At 44.4% G+C, this 20964-nt stretch overlaps 1 protein-coding gene across 1 annotated transcript in view; it reads left to right on the plus strand.

Moving 5' to 3' along the window:
• heatr1 (HEAT repeat containing 1) overlaps window positions 1–20964 on the plus strand; it is a 54662-nt gene that overhangs the window by 5014 nt on the left and 28684 nt on the right. Inside the window, exons 6-22 of the mRNA XM_030130354.1 lie at window positions 3630–3770; window positions 4572–4783; window positions 4961–5091; window positions 5667–5742; window positions 6759–6860; window positions 7057–7174; window positions 8998–9105; window positions 11556–11654; window positions 13414–13502; window positions 13584–13795; window positions 13950–14071; window positions 16772–16966; window positions 17055–17223; window positions 18309–18457; window positions 18532–18724; window positions 18804–18976; window positions 20679–20843. Of these exons, the coding sequence (XP_029986214.1) occupies window positions 3630–3770; window positions 4572–4783; window positions 4961–5091; window positions 5667–5742; window positions 6759–6860; window positions 7057–7174; window positions 8998–9105; window positions 11556–11654; window positions 13414–13502; window positions 13584–13795; window positions 13950–14071; window positions 16772–16966; window positions 17055–17223; window positions 18309–18457; window positions 18532–18724; window positions 18804–18976; window positions 20679–20843 (2454 nt within the window). The remainder of the gene's footprint in view (window positions 1–3629; window positions 3771–4571; window positions 4784–4960; window positions 5092–5666; window positions 5743–6758; window positions 6861–7056; window positions 7175–8997; window positions 9106–11555; window positions 11655–13413; window positions 13503–13583; window positions 13796–13949; window positions 14072–16771; window positions 16967–17054; window positions 17224–18308; window positions 18458–18531; window positions 18725–18803; window positions 18977–20678; window positions 20844–20964) is intronic.

The following is a 20964-nucleotide window of genomic DNA, read 5'->3' on the forward strand; positions in this document are numbered from 1 at the left end:
CACTGGTCCCCACATCCACCCAGGTACGAACACACTGGTCCCCACATCCACCCAGGTACAAACACACTGGTCCCCACATCCACCCAGGTACGAACACACTGGTCCCCACAGGTACAAACACACTGGTCCCCACATCTACCCAGGTACGAACACACTGGTCCCCACAGCCATCCAGGTACGAACACACTGGTCCCCACATACACCCAGGTACAAACACACTGGTCCCCACATCCACCCAGGTACAAACACACTGGTCCCCACATCCACCCAGGTACAAACACACTGGTCCCCACATCCCCACAGGTACAAACACACTGGTCCCCACATCCCCACAGGTACAAACACACTGGTCCCCACATCCACCCAGGTACAAACACATGGTGTGGTGGTTCCACAGGTTCTTCTTCAGACAGTTGCAGATGTTCATGTTCTTCAGATCTGTGAGGACACGTTGTGGGTGTGAACCTGATCAGAGTCTGAGTGTTCCTGCGGTTCTGCTCCTGGTTCAGCCCACTGCAGACCCACCTGGGCTGAACAGAACTGAACTGACAGGAGCTGGACCGACCAGGTCTAGAACATGGACATGACCCCAGACATAAGTGTACTTCCTGTTGACCACTGGACAGTCCAGGTCTAGAACATGGACATGACCCCAGACATAAGTGTACTTCCTGTTGACCTCTGGACAGTCCAGGTCTAGAACATGGACATGACCCCAGACATAAGTGTACTTCCTGTTGACCTCTGGACAGTCCAGGTCTAGAACATGGACATGACCCCAGACATAAGTGTACTTCCTGTTGACCTCTGGACAGTCCAGGTCTAGAACATGGACATGACCCCAGACATAAGTGTACTTCCTGTTGACCACTGGACAGTCCAGGTCTAGAACATGGACATGACCCCAGACATAAGTGTACTTCCTGTTGACCACTGGACAGTCCAGGTCTAGAACATGGACATGACCCCAGACATAAGTGTACTTCCTGTTGACCTCTGGACAGTCCAGGTCTAGAACATGGACATGACCCCAGACATAAGTGTACTTCCTGTTGACCACTGGACAGTCCAGGTCTAGAACATGGACATGACCCCAGACATAAGTGTACTTCCTGTTGACCACTGGACAGTCCAGGTCTAGAACATGGACATGACTCCAGACATAAGTGTACTTCCTGTTGACCACTGGACAGTCCAGGTCTAGAACATGGACATGACTCCAGACATAAGTGTACTTCCTGTTGACCACTGGACAGTCCAGGTCTAGAACATGGACATGACTCCAGACATAAGTGTACTTCCTGTTGACCTCTGGACAGTCCAGGTCTAGAACATGGACATGACCCCAGACATAAGTGTACTTCCTGTTGACCACTGGACAGTCCAGGTCTAGAACATGGACATGACTCCAGACATAAGTGTACTTCCTGTTGACCTCTGGACAGTCCAGGTCTAGAACATGGACATGACCCCAGACATAAGTGTACTTCCTGTTGACCACTGGACAGTCCAGGTCTAGAACATGGACATGACCCCAGACATAAGTGTACTTCCTGTTGACCTCTGGACAGTCCAGGTCTAGAACATGGACATGACCCCAGACATAAGTGTACTTCCTGTTGATCACTGGACAGTCCAGGTCTAGAACATGGACATGACTCCAGACATAAGTGTACTTCCTGTTGACCACTGGACAGTCCAGGTCTAGAACATGGACATGACCCCAGACATAAGTGTACTTCCTGTTGACCTCTGGACAGTCCAGGTCTAGAACATGGACATGACCCCAGACATAAGTGTACTTCCTGTTGACCACTGGACAGTCCAGGTCTAGAACATGGACGTGACTCCAGACATAAGTGTACTTCCTGTTGACCACTGGACAGTCCAGGTCTAGAACATGGACGTGACTCCAGACATAAGTGTACTTCCTGTTGACCACTGGACAGTCCAGGTCTAGAACATGGACGTGACTCCAGACATAAGTGTACTTCCTGTTGACCACTGGACAGTCCAGGTCTAGAACATGGACATGACTCCAGACATAAGTGTACTTCCTGTTGACCTCTGGACAGTCCAGGTCTAGAACATGGACATGACCCCAGACATAAGTGTACTTCCTGTTGACCACTGGACAGTCCAGGTCTAGAACATGGACATGACCCCAGACATAAGTGTACTTCCTGTTGACCTCTGGACAGTCCAGGTCTAGAACATGGACATGACCCCAGACATAAGTGTACTTCCTGTTGACCACTGGACAGTCCAGGTCTAGAACATGGACATGACCCCAGACATAAGTGTACTTCCTGTTGACCTCTGGACAGTCCAGGTCTAGAACATGGACATGACCCCAGACATAAGTGTACTTCCTGTTGACCACTGGACAGTCCAGGTCTAGAACATGGACATGACTCCAGACATAAGTGTACTTCCTGTTGACCACTGGACAGTCCAGGTCTAGAACATGGACATGACTCCAGACATAAGTGTACTTCCTGTTGACCACTGGACAGTCCAGGTCTAGAACATGGACATGACCCCAGACATAAGTGTACTTCCTGTTGACCACTGGACAGTCCAGGTCTAGAACATGGACATGACCCCAGACATAAGTGTACTTCCTGTTGACCACTGGACAGTCCAGGTCTAGAACATGGACATGACCCCAGACATAAGTGTACTTCCTGTTGACCACTGGACAGTCCAGGTCTAGAACATGGACATGACCCCAGACATAAGTGTACTTCCTGTTGACCACTGGACAGTCCAGGTCTAGAACATGGACATGACCCCAGACATAAGTGTACTTCCTGTTGACCACTGGACAGTCCAGGTCTAGAACATGGACATGACTCCAGACATAAGTGTACTTCCTGTTGACCACTGGACAGTCCAGGTCTAGAACATGGACATGACCCCAGACATAAGTGTACTTCCTGTTGACCACTGGACAGTCCAGGTCTAGAACATGGACATGACCCCAGACATAAGTGTACTTCCTGTTGACCACTGGACAGTCCAGGTCTAGAACATGGACATGACTCCAGACATAAGTGTACTTCCTGTTGACCACTGGACAGTCCAGGTCTAGAACATGGACATGACCCCAGACATAAGTGTACTTCCTGTTGACCACTGGTAGAGGTCACCTGCATGTAGCTGCTGGTCAGGTTGGTCAGTGTTTTCAGTCCACATGTGCAGGTTTAAGGGCTCAGGTTACATCAGTTTATTCTTCTTACTCCTTCTGTAAATGTTGAGGCTTCAGATGTTGCAGTTTTAAGTCATCGTTTTGTTCTCGTTCTCTTGATTCTCATTTATTTGCATTTGTGTTTTTAAATTGTCATTTACGTGATTGAAATAAAGATGTCTTCCACCTGTCGACGCAGTGAGAGGGAACACAGTTAAACTGTTCGATGGTTTACGTCAGCTGTTCTTCCTCCTGAGCACATTGTCATTTTGTGGTAAATATGACAGGGTTATAAAATGGCCGTACCAGTTGTTTTCCTCCTCCAGACCACAGGACTGGAACACAGAACACACTGACGAACAGGGACACTGGTTTATTTGTTGTTGTTGTTGTCATGGTCCCTCGTGTGTGTGTGTGTGTGTGTGTGGTTTGCGTCCAGGCGTTCTCCGCTCATCCCGGCGGCTGTTCTCAGCTCAGAGTGGTCTTCTCCTTCTACGCCTCCACCATCGTTTCTGCTCTGGACGCCGTTGAAAAAGTGTCCGAGTCCATCATCTCCAAACTGCTGCCGTACGTCCACAAGGTGAGGACCACGCCCCTAACAGTCCGCGCTGTTGTGTCGGAGATGTTTGTGTCGTTCAGCTCTGTTGTTGTTTTAGGACATTGTTTATTTATTCTTTTGACTTTGTTTATTTGTTGTTAATAAGTTGTTTGAATGTTTGTCTTCTTCAGGGTCTGAAGAAAACACTGTTTCAGTGTTTTTGTGTTGTTTATTTATTGTTTGGATGTTTTGTTTCCTCAGGATCTGAAGTTGGTGTTTTCGTTTGGACATTGTGGCTGTGTTTGTTTATTTGTTTATAGATGTTTGTTTATTGTTTTGTTGGTGCTTTGGTGTTCTTTAGGCTCTGAGGTCATCTCTGTTGGACTATTTATTTGATGTGGTTTGGTTGTTGTTCATTGTGTTTATGTTTATTTATGGTTTTGTTGTTTGTTTATTCATTGTGTTTAAGTTGTTTGATTATATTTTTGTTTATTCATTATGTTTATATTGTTCATTTGTGGTTTTGTTGTTTATTCATTGTGTTTATATTGTTTATTTGTGGTTTTGTTGTTGTTTGTTCATAGTGTTTCTATTGTTTGTTTATGGTTGTGTTGTTGTGTATTCATTGTTTATATTGTTTATGTTCTTGTTTATTCATGGTGTTTATATTGTTTATTTATGGCTTTGTTGTTGTTTATTCATTGTGTTTGTATTGTTTATTTATTGTTTAGTTGTTTTGTTATCCATTGTGTTTCTGTTGTTTGTTTATTTATGGTTTTGTTGTCGTTTATTCATTCGGCTTACATAGTTTGTTTGTGTTTTTGTTGTTGTTTGTCTCCTCAGGGCCTGAAGTCTCCGCTGGCCGACTACAAAGCCGCCTCCTACATGATCGTGTGCCAGCTGGCGGTCAGTGTGGTCCTGGAGGCGGGGCTAGTGGACGCTCTGGCCTTTCAGGTGGTCAAGTCTGTGGTCAAGGAGCCGGTCCTGGACAAAGAGGGGCTGGGCTGTCTGATGGTCCTCCTGCAGAACCAGAAGGACGGCGCCGCCGGGCCCAGGTGACCACACCCCCTGGAAACACATGGCAGGGGGGCGGGGTTAAATGGATGATCTGTGGGTGTGGTTCCACTGCAGCGTGTGGGCGTGGCTAAACTGTGGTGTGTGTGTGGTTAAACTGCAGCGTGTGGGCGTGGCTAACCCTGGGTGGGTGTGTCTTCTGTGTGTCCCGCCCTCAGGGTGTTCTCTCGTCTGTGTTCCATGGCGTCTCTGGTTCCCACGCTGCAGCTCATGTCGTCCCGTCATGACATCACTCCGCTGATGCGTCACCTGGTTCCTCACCTGGTCACCGGCGTCTTCAGCGGCTCAGGTACCAACGTGGACACGCCCCCAGATGCCGCGACAGCCACGGCTTCACCGTGATTGACACGTTGAAATGTTTTTAGATTATTTTGGAAATGTTTTAAAACGTTGGAGTTTTTATGTGAATTTCATATTTTACTTTTTTTTTTTTTTTCTAATGTTTTACATTTTTTTTATGTTGTTTTGACATTTTAAAACTTTTTAAATTGGGGGGGGGGGTTACATTTTTTTTCCGTTTTTACATTTTTCAATATTTCTCTGTTTTGATATTTGTATTTTTGTCATTTTTTAACATTTAAAAACTGTTTATGTTGTTTGGACATTTCATCTTCTGTTTTTATTATTTTCTTTCAATTTTTCATTTTGAATTATTTCCGTGTTTTACTTCTTGATGTTTTGTCTCGTTCGTATTTTTTTAAATATTTATTTACATTTTAACTTTGTCTTTTTTTCCATTGTTTTTCTCATTTCTTGACTAGTTTTCCTCTTTTGTTGCGTCGTTGACCAGGACGCTGTTTGCCGTTTCATCGTTGTGTTTATGTGTTTATTTCTAGTTTCTGTTAAATGTGTTTGTTTGTTCAGGTGATGAAGTCAGCGTCCTGGAGTCCGTCCTGAGTTCAGTTCCTCTGACCAAACACCTGGACCAGACGCTGGCCCGGTAAAAAGACACAACACACTTCCATAGGTGGTCGTTGTTTTATCAGTGAACACTTTGTCCTGACGCCTGCTTCTGCCTTCTGTGTTTGTGTGTTTTCTGTTTGTGTTTGTGTTTTTGTTTTCTGTCTTTTCTGTTTGTGTTTGTGTTTTCGGTCTTTTCTGTTTGTGTTTTGTGTTTTTGTTTTCTGTGTTTTCTGTTTGTGTTTTTGTGTTCTGTCTTTTCTGTTTGTGTTTTCTGTTTGTGTTTGTGTATTCTGTTTTTGTTTTCTGTGTTTTCTGTTTGTGTTTGTGTGTTCTGTTTGTGTTTTGTGTTTGTGTTTTGGGTCTTTTCTGTTTGTGTTTTCTGTTTGTGTTTGTGTTTTGTGTGTTTTCTGTTTGTGTTTGTGTTTTCTCTTTGTGTTTGTGTTTTGTGTGTTTTCTGTTTGTGTTTTGTGTGTTTTCTGTTTGTGTTTTGTGTCTTTTGTGTTTGTGGTTTGTGTTTGTGTTTTGGGTCGTTTGTGTTTGTGTTTTGTGTGTTTTCTGTTTGTGTTTGTGTTTTCTGTGTTTGTGTTTTGTGTTTGTGTTTTGGGTCTTTTGTGTTTGTGTTTGTGTTTTGGGTCTTTTGTGTTTGTGTTTTGTGTGTTTTCTGTTTGTGTTTGTGTTTTCTGTGTTTGTGTTTTGTGTTGTGTTTTGGGTCTTTTGTGTTTGTGTTTTGGGTCTTTTGTGTTTGTGTTTTGTGTGTTTTCTGTTTGTGTTTGTGTTTTCTGTGTTTGTGTTTTGGGTCTTTTGTGTTTGTGTTGTGTTTGGGTCTTTTGTGTTTGTGTTTTGGGTCTTTTGTGTTTGTGTTTTGGGTCTTTTGTGTTTGTGTTTTGGGTCTTTTGTGTTTTCTGTGTTTGTGTTTGTGTTTTGGGTCTTTTGTGTTTGTGTTTTGGGTCTTTTGTGTTTGTGTTTTGGGTCTTTTGTGTTTGTGTTTTCTGTGTTTGTGTTTGTGTTTTGGGTCTTTTGTGTTTGTGTTTGTGTTTTGGGTCTTTTCTTCAGTTTACTCCTGGACCAGTACCTGAGTCAGACCCCAGTCTCAGATGAATCCATCTCCTCTTTAAACCAGCGTCTTCTGCCGCTCATTCGACTGTTTGAGTCCAAGTGAGTCTGAAACTAAACCCAGCTCAGCCCAGAGTTTAGACCCAGATCAAACTGAGGCTGAACTGGTGTTTTTCAAACCGCTCCAGTATCAGTGAGTGTCAGATATGATCAGCACCAGCGTGTGGAGACAAACATGTGTTCTGGTGTTTGAGGGAAATCTAGAGAAAATAAAGATTTGTTTGTGTTTTTTTTTTAGGTACTGTTCAGCTCTGGACGACGTCCTCGCAGGTCATGTGACCGACGTCGACAACGATGAACAGAAACGTCTGTTCCATGAGTTTCTGTCTCTGTCCATGAGCAGCGGAAAATATAAGGTAAAAGACGACGTTTAGTACGAAGAGGCTGAGATTTATGCAGCATTCCTGTTAAATGGGCCCTCAGCTGTTTGTGTCTGTGTTTGTGTCTGTGTTTGTGTCTGTGTCTGTGTCTGTGTCTGTGTTTGTGTCTGTGTTTGTCTGTGTTTGTGTCTGTGTTTGTGTCTGTGTTTGTGTCTGTGTTTGTGTCTGTGTTTGTGTCTGTGTCTGTGTTTGTGTCTGTGTTTGTGTCTGTGTTTGTGTCTGTGTTTGTGTCTGTGTTTGTGTCTGTGTTTGTGTCTGTGTTTGTGTCTGTGTCTGTGTCTGTGTCTGTGTTTGTGTCTGTGTTGTGTCTGTGTCTGTGTTTGTGTCTGTGTTTGTGTCTGTGTTTGTGTCTGCGTTTGTGTCTGCGTTTGTGTCTGTGTTTGTGTCTGTGTCTGTCTGTGTCTGTGTTTGTGTCTGTGTCTGTGTCTGTGTCTGTCTGTGTTTGTGTCTGTCTGTGTTTGTCTGTGTTTGTGTCTGTGTCTGTCTGTGTTTGTGTCTGTCTGTGTTTGTGACTGTCTGTGTCTGTGTTTGTCTGTGTTTGTGTCTGTGTTTGTCTGTGTCTGTGTTTGTGTCTGTGTTTGTGTCTGTGTTTGTCTGTGTCTGTGTTTGTGTCTGTGTTTGTCTGCGTTTGTCTGTGTTTGTCTGTGTCTGTGTTTGTGTCTGTGTTTGTCTGTGTTTGTGTCTGTGTTTGTCTGTGTTTGTCTGTGTCTGTGTTTGTGTCTGTGTTTGTGTCTGTGTTTGTCTGTGTCTGTGTTTGTGTCTGTGTTTGTCTGTGTTTGTGTCTGTGTTTGTCTGTGTTTGTCTGTGTCTGTGTTTGTCTGTGTCTGTGTTTGTGTCTGTGTTTGTCTGTGTCTGTGTTTGTCTGTGTCTGTGTTTAGCAGGTTTTAGTGTTTTATTGTCATGTTTTTGGACTAAACAGGTCAGGACTAATTCCGTACCAAATCACCAGATTTTAGACAAAGTTCCCGACTCACCATCTCAGATTTGCGTATAATTTTTTCTTTTCACGTCCTTGTTACTAATAACTGTGCAAAATTTGAGGCCAATATCTCCACTAGTTTTGGAGATATGAAGCCTACAAAAAAGGGGCGTGGCCCCGTATTGTAAGTGTTCCAATCAGATGTCCATAGTTGGAGGGCTGATAACTTTGGAAGTCTTCAGACTAAATGGTTCCTGGTAGAATAAGGCTGGGTGCACACATGCAGCGCTGTGGATGGGACAGATGTGCAGGTTTATGACAGGCCAAACATGGAGTCCTGGAATGTGCATTTGTCCATGGTCGTACTTTAGGCTCTGTACCTGCAGATTCACTGACACCACATGTCTGATTCTGTTTAATATGTGAGACAAGTTCTAGAAAAACAGGTTATATCTGTGACTAACATTATATTCTCTCATATACATGCCCCTAAAAATGGAAAAAACTGTGTTGAGTCTGTGTTTTGACTGCTTATAGCAGATGTCTGACAGGGTGTACCAGAAAACTAATGATAGCAGTGAGAAGAACCAGATCTAATTAATATATGGACCAATTATGAAGTTGGTTCTGTGAAGAAACACCAACACTGCTTCATATACATTATTATTTTTTGTATTAGGTCCAAAAATCATGTAAAAATGTCCAACTGTTGAATTGTGACCTAATCCATGAAGTAAAGTGTGCATAATCTGCACTAACCTGGACACTGGAAGGTTCATGAAGACAATAATCCAGAGCGGTGCTGAATAACAGATGCTGGAACGGTGTAACAGGCAGTCCATGTAACCGCATACCTTGTGTTTTTTTTTTTTTTTCGTAGATTCTGGGCGACTCGGACACGTCTGTGCTCCTCAGTCTGAATCATCCTCAGCCGTCGGTGCGAGCGCTGGCGTTGGAACATCTGATGGACGTGGTCACCTCTGGACAGGTGTGCAAACGTCCTCAAACCAGGGCTGATTCTGTTCACATGTCCAGTTTTTTTTTTTTCCAATTATCTTTATTAGATTTTATTACATTTTTTTTACAACAACAAATGGCTCAGTACAACACCCAGTCTGTAAGAAAATAAAAAATATGAAGGTGTTGGAAGATAAGCAGAGTAAGAGAAAAAAAAGAAAACTCATCCAAGGTGAAGCTACGAGTAGAGTACAGGTGTCCAACATACGGCCCACCAGAGGGACCAGTCCAACCATGGGACGAATGTACAAAGTGCAAGTTAGGGCATCAAACTCCAAAAGAATATCATAATAACCTATAAATAATGACAACACCAGTTTTTTCTCTTGATTTAGTGCAAATAAGATTAAATGATGAAAATGTTTACATTAACAAACCATCCTTTAAAGTGTGAATAACCTGAACAAGTATGAACAACCTGAAATGTCTAAAGAAAGTTCAGCCCAGTTTGAACTCTTTTCTGCCTGTTCATAAATATTTGGTGTCTTTGCAGATCTGATCTGTGATGCACATGTAGAAATGATGAGTCCAGGCAGAATACTGACACAATTGTACTTATATTTTTTAACAAATTTCATTTTTCAGGTTATTCCCATCCTTTTTGTTTGGACAGTTTGTAAATGTAAATATTGGCAGAATTGAATGTTATTTTTTGCTCTAAAACAATTGTCAGTTGTCATTATTTACTGGTTCTTCTGTTCTTGTTGGACTGGTCCGGCCCACTGCAGATGAAATTGGGCTGAATGCGGAACCTGAAAGAACAGGAGTTCGACAGTTTGTAGTCCACAGTCTGGAGTTCTAGTGCAGGTCAAACCCAGATCAGACAGGTGAGGTCAGCAGTGATGTGACTGAACAGGGACTGAACACTTTCAGTCACTGCTGAGGTCTGAAAACACAGAAGTGACTGAAGAGTGAGGGAGACGGAGGTGTGGAGTCCACATGTCCATCAGCTGTCCCTTTGAAGAATGAAGTCAGCAGGTCCCATAGTTTAAGGAGAGCATTCAGCAAGGATTTTACACTCAGTCGTTTTAGTGGGAACTTTGTTGTTTATCCAAGACATGAACATCAGCTCACATGTGTTCACAGCTCTTCTTTGTGTCTGTGTTCATATTAAATCAGTCTCAGTGAATCCAAAGGAACTTTGTGTTGGTAAATGACAGTTGTTCAAATGGACAGGATTTCAGTTCTGTTCAACATGTTGATGCTCATATGAACTATGTTTTCAGCTCCAAAATGAACCATTTCAGCACAATTAATGCTATATTTTCATGTCACAAATGGACAAGTTCTATTTGAACTGAACTGAGCTGAAAAACAAATCTTCTCTTCTTTTGGATTCCCCAGTTTTTCTTCCCAGATTCTCTCCTCCATATCACATGTTTTATTTGTACAGGTTCAATCTGGAGTATGGTGCTGATCCATCCTGCTTCTGTTCCACCAATACATACATGAAGAATGGCACACAGCACTGTTTACATCAACACTTTTACAATAAGAAGCATTTTTAGACACAAAGAACAATTCTAGATTGTTCTTTCCTCTTTAGTCTGATGCTAAACTATCCAATAAATAATAGTGCTCCTAGTTTTTGCACAGGGATCATTAGTGTAAACGCTGACATGGCTGCAGAGCATCAGTATGATGGGATCCACAACAACCATGTCACATCCGTCCACTGACACATTTAGTGTTTTTGTGTCAGCTGGGATTGTTTTAGATCCACAATACCAACATTTAGGAAGAAGAGCACAATTAGCAATAGGAAGTCTAGAAGTTTATTCCTAATAAAGTACTGGTACTGACCAGAGCATCATGGGTAATGTCACGTCTGTCCACCAGCAAAAGTTTTCACATCCACGTGCTATTCCAAATCCAATATTTATGAAAATAGAGCTTCCACTGTCAGAGAATATCAGTAGTCTGTGCACAAATGGATTAGCATTATTTACACACACTTCTGTGACTGTAGGACAACTGTTCTGGACACAAATGGACACTCATGTGAGCCCCTAGGTAAATTTGAGCTGATATATTTGTCCTTGCAGCATATGTGAGGATGTCATACAGTCTGTTCAAGCTGGTGTTGATAATGTCCTGACTTGGATATCCCAAGAGCAGAGATAAAGGGTCCGGTTTCAAAGACACTCACAGAATGTGCTCCATATCTTATAAAATCTTTACCCAGTAGGACTGACTCAGTAGACATGAGCAGACCCAGGGTGGATGAGGTCAGGGTCCTACAGTAACGTGGAGTTTTTAGCTTGGATGATTTCAGCTCAGTTTAACCCCAAAAACCCAGAGCTACTTTTGTTCCAGTTCTGAAATAAGTCTGTGTCTGTTTCTGCCTTTCTGAACTGATTTAACCCAGTTTTTTATGATATGATCTTTGTGATCTTTGGTTTGATGTGGTCTCCGTTTCAGCCTCACAGTCTGGAGGAGTCGTTCTTGAAGGACTCGGTGGTGGAGCGGCTGAAGGACGACGTCCCGGCGGTCGTCGCTGCTGCTCTGAAACTCCTGGAGGTCAGTGACCGCTCAGAACCAGAACCAACCAGGACTTTACCACCACTCCTTCTAGGGATGGAACCATATGAACATTTCGTATCATGGTTATTGGGACCAAAATTATCTCAGTTATCATTATTATCGCAGTATTATTGAGATTGTGCTCAAAATGTTCAAAAAGTACTAATACACACACTGAAAGAATTGAACCAAGTTGTTTTGACAAAAACAACCAAAAAACACAAATAATCGGCACAGGGTATTTTCTGTTGCAGAAACGTTCAAATATTACCGTGTAAACATCAAACATACACATGTGCATTAAAGCTGGAACTGGATGGACACTGTTGGACCATTTTCCACATCAAGTTTAAGTTGGTTGAGTTTCTTTTTCATAGATAGATAGTGTCTCTCTCTCTCTTTCTCTTTCAAAGTGCAGTAATCAAACACAGTTATCATGATAATTAGAATTTAAACAGTAATACTAACCGTCTGCAATTGTAGCAGTTTATCGTTTTACCGGTAATCATTACATCCCTAACTCCTTCACAAGGTTATTATCGTTAACAAAAACTAACAAAATGATCAGAACTACAATTGTAAAAACATTTTCATGAACTGAAATAAATAAAAACTGTAATTAAAAGAAAAAAACATAACTAACTGAAACTGTATTGTGTGTTTATAAAACTAACTAAGCCATTTGTGGACACTTCAGACCTCATTATATGTGATTTTCTGGGTTAAAATAAGTGTTTTTGGCGTTTTTTTGACGGGGCCTTCATACTTTGTGGTGGGGGTGGGGGTCAAACATTGATGGATTTTTCCTGAAATTTTTTGGGGGGGCTGTTATCATGTTGGAGATTAACTGGTTTAAATAACACTGTGATCTGAAGAGAAAAGGGGTTTTTGAGACGCCCTAACCCAGGTCTGTCCAGCTCATGTTAGTTCAGTTCCATATTCAGCCCAGTTGGATCTGCAGTGGACCAGAACCAGTAAAATAATGACTGGATAACCTGGAAATAATGACAAGTCCAAGTTTTTCCAAGTTTTAGTACAAAAAACCCCAATTAAATTATGAAAATATTTATATTTTACAAAACAGATGTGAATAACCTGAAAAGACAGAAATTTCATTTGAAAAATTAGTGCAATTTGAACCCTCTCCTGCCTGGACTTCTTATTTCTACATGTGCATTCACACACAGTGTTCCATAAACATTTGGGAACAGACAGAATATTGTTCAAATGTTGGAGTTTGAACTAAAATGTGAACAGTTTCTCCAATATTCCATCTGTTATTCTGAACACAACTGCAGATCCCAGTGGATCCATAAATGCACCAAACATTTAGGAACAGACAGAATATTGTTCAAACTGCAGATTTCAGGTTGTTCATCTGTGCTTTTATTTATGGATTTATTTGCATTTTATTGTGAAAGAACAGTTTTGTAACTGTTAATATTTTCACAGTGTCATGTGATTTTTTTTCCCCATAATTTTTCACAGTAAATGTGTGTTTGTCATTCTTTCTGGTTTATTGTGTTGTTCTTTTGACTGGAGATCACATGTGTCTGTATGTGGAACCTGAACCAAAAGGATCTGGACCACCTGGACTGTTCAGGTTCATTTATGACCTTTCATCCTGCAGGGCCACAGTGGAACCTTTGGGGGGGGGGGGGGGTGGCAGATTTGGCCCCCGGGCCGCATGTTTGACACCTGTGCCCTAACTGATAAATGAACGTCATGTTGACCTGATGTCATGTGTGTTTTGTAGATGCTGTTGGATGTTTTGGACCCTGAACACACCGCGTCATGTTTACTGTCACTGCTGCACAGAATAGATCTGCCCACATCAGAAAAATGGTCAGTGAAGTCAACACGCACATTTATTTATATTCGTAAAGTCTGGACTGGGTTCTGATGTGTACCTGAACGCCCCATCAGGCTGCCGGTGCTGACGGAGGCGGTGCGTTTACTGTCTGACCCCCAGCTGGGAAAGGGGGACGTGGAGTTTGAGCAGAGGATCGGGTGGAAGCTGCTGCCTTTCCTGGTCATGGTGGGCGGTGCCCGGGACTCGGCCCAGGTCCGGTTCTCCTCCTGCGTGGCCCGGACCTCCGTCGTGAAGCGGCACCCGCTCACCCTGAAGTGGGCCGGAGGTGACGTATGGGACCGGGTGCACGTTAGTCCACGGAAAAATGTGTTCGTGATGGTCGGCCGCTGTCACGGACCTGTCACATGACCTTCGATTGATCTCCATAGACGGACGTGAACCGGTGAGTCTAATGGTCTGCGTTTGTTTTCGTCCGTCAGAGTTGGACGAGGTGATGAAGAAAAGCTCAGATCCAGACTTCGCAGGGTTAGCGAACCAGCGTCTTATGTCCACGTTGACCAAGAACCTGGGAAACATGGAGGTCTTCTTCAGACAGGAAGCGGTGAGTGTCGAATTTACACCAGAAGGGCCGAGGAACGAATGGAGAACACAGCGGCTGTTTGTTTGGACTGTTCAGAACACTTCCCTTGGATGTTCAGTAGATGTTTACCTGGTTCTCCTCCTAACGGTTCCCTTGCTGGTTCTGGTCCTAACGGTTCCCTTGCTGGTTCTGCTCCCTTGCTGGTTCTGCTCCTAACGGTTCTCTTGCTGGTTCTGGCCCTAACGGTTCTCTTGCTGGTTCTGCTCCTAACGGTTCCCTTGCTGGTTCTGGTCCTAACGGTTCCCTTGCTGGTTCTGCTGCAAACGGTTCCCTTGCTGGTTCTGGTCCTAACGGTTCCCTTGCTGGTTCTGCTCCTAACGGTTCCCTTGCTGGTTCTGCTCCTAACGGTTCTCTTGCTGGTTCTGTTCCTAACGGTTCCCTTGCTGGTTCTGTTCCTAACGGTTCCCTTGCTGGTTCTGTTCCTAACGGTTCCCTTGCTGGTTCTGTTCCTAACGGTTCCCTTGCTTGTTCTGTTGCTAACGGTTCCCTTGCTGGTTCTGCTCCTAACGGTTCCCTTGCTGGTTCTGCTCCTAACGGTTCCTTTGCGGGTTCTGGTCCTAACGGTTCCCTTGCGGGTTCTGGTCCTAACGGTTCCCTTGCTGGTTCTGCTCCTAACGGTTCCCTTGCTGGTTCTGCTCCTAACGGTTCCCTTGCTGGTTCTATTGCTAACGGTTCCCTTGCTGGTTCTGCTGCAAACAGTTCCCTTGCTGGTTCTGGTCCTAACGGTTCTCTTGCTGGTTCTGGGCCTAATGGTTCCCTTGCTGGTTCTGTTGCTAACGGTTCCCTTGCTGGTTCTGCTCCTAACGGTTCTCTTGCTGGTTCTGGTCCTAACGGTTCCCTTGCTGGTTCTGGTCCTAACGGTTCCCTTGCTGGTTCTGCTCCTAACGGTTCCCTTGCTGGTTCTGCTGCAAACAGTTCCCTTGCTGGTTCTGCTCCTAACGGTTCCCTTGCAGGTTCTGGTCCGAACGGTTCCCTTGCTGGTTCTGCTCCTAACGGTGCCCTTGCTGGTTCTGCTCCTAACGGTTCCCTTGCAGGTTCTGGTCCTAACGGTTCCCTTGCTGGTTCTGACCTAACGGTTCTCTTGCTGGTTCTGGGCCTAACGGTTCCCTTGCTGGTTCTGTTGCTAACGGTTCCCTTGCTGGTTCTGCTCCTAACGGTTCCCTTGCTGGTTCTGGTCCTAACGGTTCCCTTGCTGGTTCTGGTCCTAACGGTTCCCTTGCTGGTTCTGGTCCTAACGGTTCCCTTTCTGGTTCTGGTCCTAACGGTTCCCTTGCTGGTTCTGGTCCTAACGGTTCCCTTTCTGGTTCTGGTCCTAACGGTTCCCTTGCTGGTTCTGCTCCTAACGGTTCCCTTGCTGGTTCTGCTCCTAACGGTTCCCTTGCAGGTTCTGGTCCTAACGGTTCCCTTGCTGGTTCTGACCTAACGGTTCTCTTGCTGGTTCTGGGCCTAACGGTTCCCTTGCTGGTTCTGTTGCTAACGGTTCCCTTGCTGGTTCTGCTGCTAACGGTTCCCTTGCTGGTTCTGCTCCTAACGGTTCCCTTGCTGGTTCTGGTCCTAACGGTTCCCTTTCTGGTTCTGGTCCTAACGGTTCCCTTTCTGGTTCTGGTCCTAATGGTTCCCTTGCTGGTTCTGGTCCTAACGGTTCCCTTTCTGGTTCTGGTCCTAACGGTTCCCTTGCTGGTTCTGCTGCAAACGGTTCTCTTGCTGGTTCTGCTCCTAACGGTTCCCTTGCTGGTTCTGCTCCTAACGGTTCCCTTGCTGGTTCTGCTCCTAACGGTTCCCTTGCTGGTTCTGGTCCTAACGGTTCCCTTTCTGGTTCTGGTCCTAACGGTTCCCTTTCTGGTTCTGGTCCTAATGGTTCCCTTGCTGGTTCTGCTCCTAACGGTTCCCTTTCTGGTTCTGGTCCTAACGGTTCCCTTGCTGGTTCTGGTCCTAACGGTTCCTTTTCTGGTTCTGGTCCTAACGGTTCCCTTGCTGGTTCTGTTCCTAACGGTTCCCTTGCTGGTTCTGCTGCAAACGGTTCCCTTGCTGGTTCTGCTCCTAACGGTTCTCTTGCTGGTTCTGCTCCTAACGGTTCCCTTGCTGGTTCTGCTCCTAACGGTTCCCTTGCTGGTTCTGGTCCTAACGGTTCCTTTTCTGGTTCTGGTCCTAACGGTTCCCTTTCTGGTTCTGTTCCTAACGGTTCCCTTTCTGGTTCTGGTCCTAACGGTTCCCTTGCTGGTTCTGCTGCAAACGGTTCCCTTGCTGGTTCTGCTCCTAACGGTTCTCTTGCTGGTTCTGGTCCTAACGGTTCCCTTGCTGGTTCTGTTCCTAACGGTTCCCTTTCTGGTTCTGTTCCTAACGGTTCCCTTTCTGGTTCTGGTCCTAACGGTTCCCTTGCTGGTTCTGGTCCTAACGGTTCCTTTTCTGGTTCTGGTCCTAACGGTTCCCTTGCTGGTTCTGTTCCTAACGGTTCCCTTGCTGGTTCTGCTGCAAACGGTTCCCTTGCTGGTTCTGCTCCTAACGGTTCTCTTGCTGGTTCTGCTCCTAACGGTTCCCTTGCTGGTTCTGCTCCTAACGGTTCCCTTGCTGGTTCTGGTCCTAACGGTTCCTTTTCTGGTTCTGGTCCTAACGGTTCCCTTGCTGGTTCTGTTCCTAACGGTTCCCTGTGTGCGTCCTCAGTTGGAGACCTTGGCCCATTCTGTGGAGCTTCTTCAGGGTTCTGGCCTCAGGGACCGGGTCTCCTTCCTGGTCCTGGTCCAGACTCTGCTGCAGGGTCTGGACCAGCTGACAGAGACCAAACACCTGCTGACGTCTCAGAGGGCCTTCGGTCTGCTGGAGGCTCGGCTGGTGTTCAACGGCGACCCGGACCGGCAGGTAAGCTCCGCCTCCGACGCCGTACCGGACCGTGAGCCGTCCAACCGGAGACGCCGTTGAATGACGTGTGTTCTTTCTGTCCAATCAGGAAGCGGGCCGTCCTCCCTCTGGCCCCTCCTCCTTCTCAGAGGCCCTCAGCGGTTACCTGTCCAGGTGTGGCTCAGGTGACCATCTGGACTCGGACTTCAGCTGGGTTCTGCTGGCGCTGCTCAGAGACTTCATCCACGACCTCAAGTGTCACGACGCCACGTTCAGAGGTCAAAACTAACAACGACCTTTAGGTTCAGTCTCTGTCCTCACTTTGACCTTTGACCTAGTTTTTGTGTTTTTTGTCACTTTTATTTCCAGTTTGTCTTTTTGCAGATTTTACTCACTGTCATCCCTTATTTTATTTCTTTGGATGTTTAAGTCTGTCACATTGGTTGTATTTTCTGCATCACTTTTTTCTTTACAGTCTATTGTTTTATTTTTAATTTTTTTTTTATTTATTTATTTATTACATTTTTTCCTTATTTTAGTGCGATTTTCAGTTTGATGCGTCCTTTTAAATGTGTTTGTCTTTCAGTCAGTTTAATCTTTGACATTGTTTTCCTTTTATCACATCTTATTTTGTTGTTTTTCGTTTTCTTGCTTTTCATTTTTGTCTTGTTCATCTTTCACATTGTTTTCACGTCATTTGTTTGTTACCTCTGCCAGGAGGTATTGTGATCACTTTGCTTTGTGTGTTTGTTTGTTAGCAAGATAACTCAAAAAGTTATGGATGGATTTTCATGAAATTTTCATTAAATGTTGATACTGGCACAAGGAAGAAATGATTAAATTTTGGTGGTGATGGGGGGGGGCAGATCTGTCTTGGCGGAGGTCAGCGCTCTCTGAGTGCTTTTCTAGTTTTATTATATTCTTCATTTGTTGTTTTCATCTTTTGTGTCATTTTCATTTTGTCACATTGTCATTTGTTGTTCACCTCTTTCGCATTGTTTTTGTTTTGTAATGTCTTCATTTGTTTTCATGTTTTGCGTTTTGTCACTTCATTAATGTAATCGCTTTGAGTAGCCTCCGCAAAACAGAAAGGTGCCATAGAAATCTAATCTATTATTATTATTATTGTTATTATTATCATTATTAATATTATTATTATTATTATTTTTATTTGTCCTTTTTATCTTTTGTGCCATTTTTGTTTTGTTGCGTCTTTCGTCATTTTCATCTTTGACCTTGTTTTTAAATTTCGGTGTGTCTTCTTTTGTCGTTCACCTCTTTTGCGTTGTTTTCGTCCTGTTGTCGTCGTTGCCTCTCTTCTTCTTCTTCTGGTGAACGGTTGTGTGTCATGTGACCTCTACAGGTGAGACGTGGTGGAATCCAGAGAAGCTGGACGCCAACACCTGCTGTTACCTGAACCTGCTGTGTCGTCTGTTCGCTGTCATCATGGGCGGGGCGGGGGAGGGGCCTGCGTCCGGCGGCTTCAGGGACTTGATGAAGGTCCTGGTCCAGGTGGGCGTCTGAACGTGTCTGCAGAACCCTGACGCTGTGACCTTTGACCCTAACCGCTCCGTGCTTCCTCTCAGGTTCACCTTCCAGAGCCGCTGATGCTCTTCAGGTTCCTGTGTCTGCTGTGGGGATACGGCGGTAACCACGGCGACCAGCTGGACGTCAAAGTGGGCGCGGTCCTTCAGACTCAGGCTCTGTACATGGGCAGAGCGCTGCTGGCTTCGCAGAACGCCGCCACACTCAGACTCCTGGCCGACGCCCACTCACCCGGTCAGAGAATCACAGTGAAGACGGTTGGCTTTGACGTTTCCGTCTGGGTTTGTAATATTTGACCTCTGTTTCCTCTCAGTCGTCCCGTCTCTGCTCGTCTGTCTCTGCTCTCCTGTTCGGGAGGTCCGGAGGGCGGGGCTCGGCGTTCTGCAGAGCCTATCAGCGGCCGACGCCTCCCCCTATCAGCCAATCACAGAAAGGCTCCTGAGGAACTCGGAGGAGATCACGGCCGACCCGTCGTACCTGAACACGGTCAGATTGGACCTCATGTAGACGAGACCTTCAGAGATGAAAGAGTTAATCTGTCAATGAGTCCGTTCATATTCTGATCATGATCTGATTTGTGAGTTATCAGACTATTATTGATCATTAGTCTGTGTTTCATTCAGTGGAAAATGGGATCCCTCAGGGCACCGTCTTCGGCCCCCTCATTTATACGTTTACATTCATGTATGTTCAGATATAGGTCTACAGATGGACACCGATGACACTGAACCTGTTTACATTCACACTAATACTCTGATCATCAGTTTATTATTGATCATGTAAACAGTCTAATCTGATCTGTTTTATCAGATAACAGCAGTAATCTGATTATAAGAAATCAGATGAACTCACCTGGATTTGTGCCCAGTACGCTGATGTCTTCCTGCATGTATTCAGTTTAATCTGATTTATTTAGTTCTGTTACATCTGAACATGTAGAAAAACTGTAAAATCATAGAAAATAAAAGTGGTGTAGAAGATAGAAACAGAAAATTTGATTGGACCGTCACTAGACTCAGACCGAACAAAACTTGAGTAAAATAATGAAAAAAATGAGCAAAACTTGGATAAACTAGAGAACATAAAGAACAAAATCGAACGTGAGTGGAAGACGACAACAGGAAATTGGATTCCATGGTCAGTTCGTTGGTCCAAACTCTGAAGTGAATCGTCTAAAGCAGGTGTTCATCATGATTGTGACGTGACTGTAAACACATCAGATCTGATTAGTCCAGTGGTCGGATTAGAACAGTCCTTTATACGTTTACATTCATGTATGTTCAGATGTAGGTCTACAGGTGGACACTGATGACACTGAACCTGTTTACATTCACACTAAAATCATAAATCCAGAAGCAGAGCCATTTTGCGGATGGGAATGCGGATCACTGGAGGCAGATCAAGCACATGTGTTCTGGACCTGGTGTTGGTGGAAATAGGAATCCAATGGATGTATTCAGTTTATGGTGTTCTTTTTGATCTGTCATTGGCTACTTTTTTTGTAGCATTCCCTCAGAGGAATTCTGTAAAAGTGACATATATCTGTTTAGAATACTGCTGGAAACAGGCATAAAAAAGCCATCACCGAATATGGGCAAAAAAAGGACCCTCCCTCAATCTCCTTGGTGATAAAAACTGTCAATCATAACCGTTTAATGGAAATGATGACCTAGAATCTCCACCTACGACAACACAAGCGTGTAAAGTATTGGGGAAAAAAACTTCTTCATTCAGTCTGCAGACAGTAAACAGTATGTAAACGTCTGAATGCACCTGGGACCATTTCTAGGTTGGTTTTGTTCCTTATGCTAAAAAAACAAAACAAAAACAAAACATTGACAGTAAAGGTTCAGAAGTGAAAACGAAACAAGGGTGAACTGACCTCTAAAATGTCTCATGTTTGGTGAGGTTGGACTGCTTTTCTCTCTTGTTTTTTTTTTTTTTTTAATTGTTTAGGCTTTTCTATAGTTTGTTTATGCTATTGTTTACACTGTTTTTATATTATTGTTGTTTCTATTGTAAATGTCTTTTTCTGTTACAGTCCAGGCGGTGATGGGATTTGTGAACTAGCTTAATGCTGTAGTCTTTGTGCAGACCATCCATCAGATGTTTTCACGTTTCCTGTGTTTGTCTGCACTGTCCTTCATAAATAACAGAACATCTGCTGTTCCTTCTGCTTCCTCCTCAGGCTCTGGCGGCTCTGCACCAGGACAGTTTATCGTCCAAATCCCAGACGCAGCAGAAGAAGCTGCAGACGTCCATGCAGCAGCTGTTGGAGGTGGTCCGCAGTCCCAACTGTCCGTCGTACACGGCCGGTTCTCTGCTCAGAGCCATGAGCCACGTCAACGGACCGGTGAGACGCTTGGACACGGACAGAACGTCCTCAACCACACACACGGACACTTGGACTAAAACAGGATGTGGGGTTTTCTGAGCAGCCACCAGATGGAGCTGTGAACCTGTTTACATTCACA

Source organism: Sphaeramia orbicularis, unplaced genomic scaffold (genome assembly GCF_902148855.1).
Source record: "Sphaeramia orbicularis unplaced genomic scaffold, fSphaOr1.1, whole genome shotgun sequence".
Taxonomy (NCBI): Eukaryota; Metazoa; Chordata; class Actinopteri; order Kurtiformes; family Apogonidae; genus Sphaeramia; species Sphaeramia orbicularis.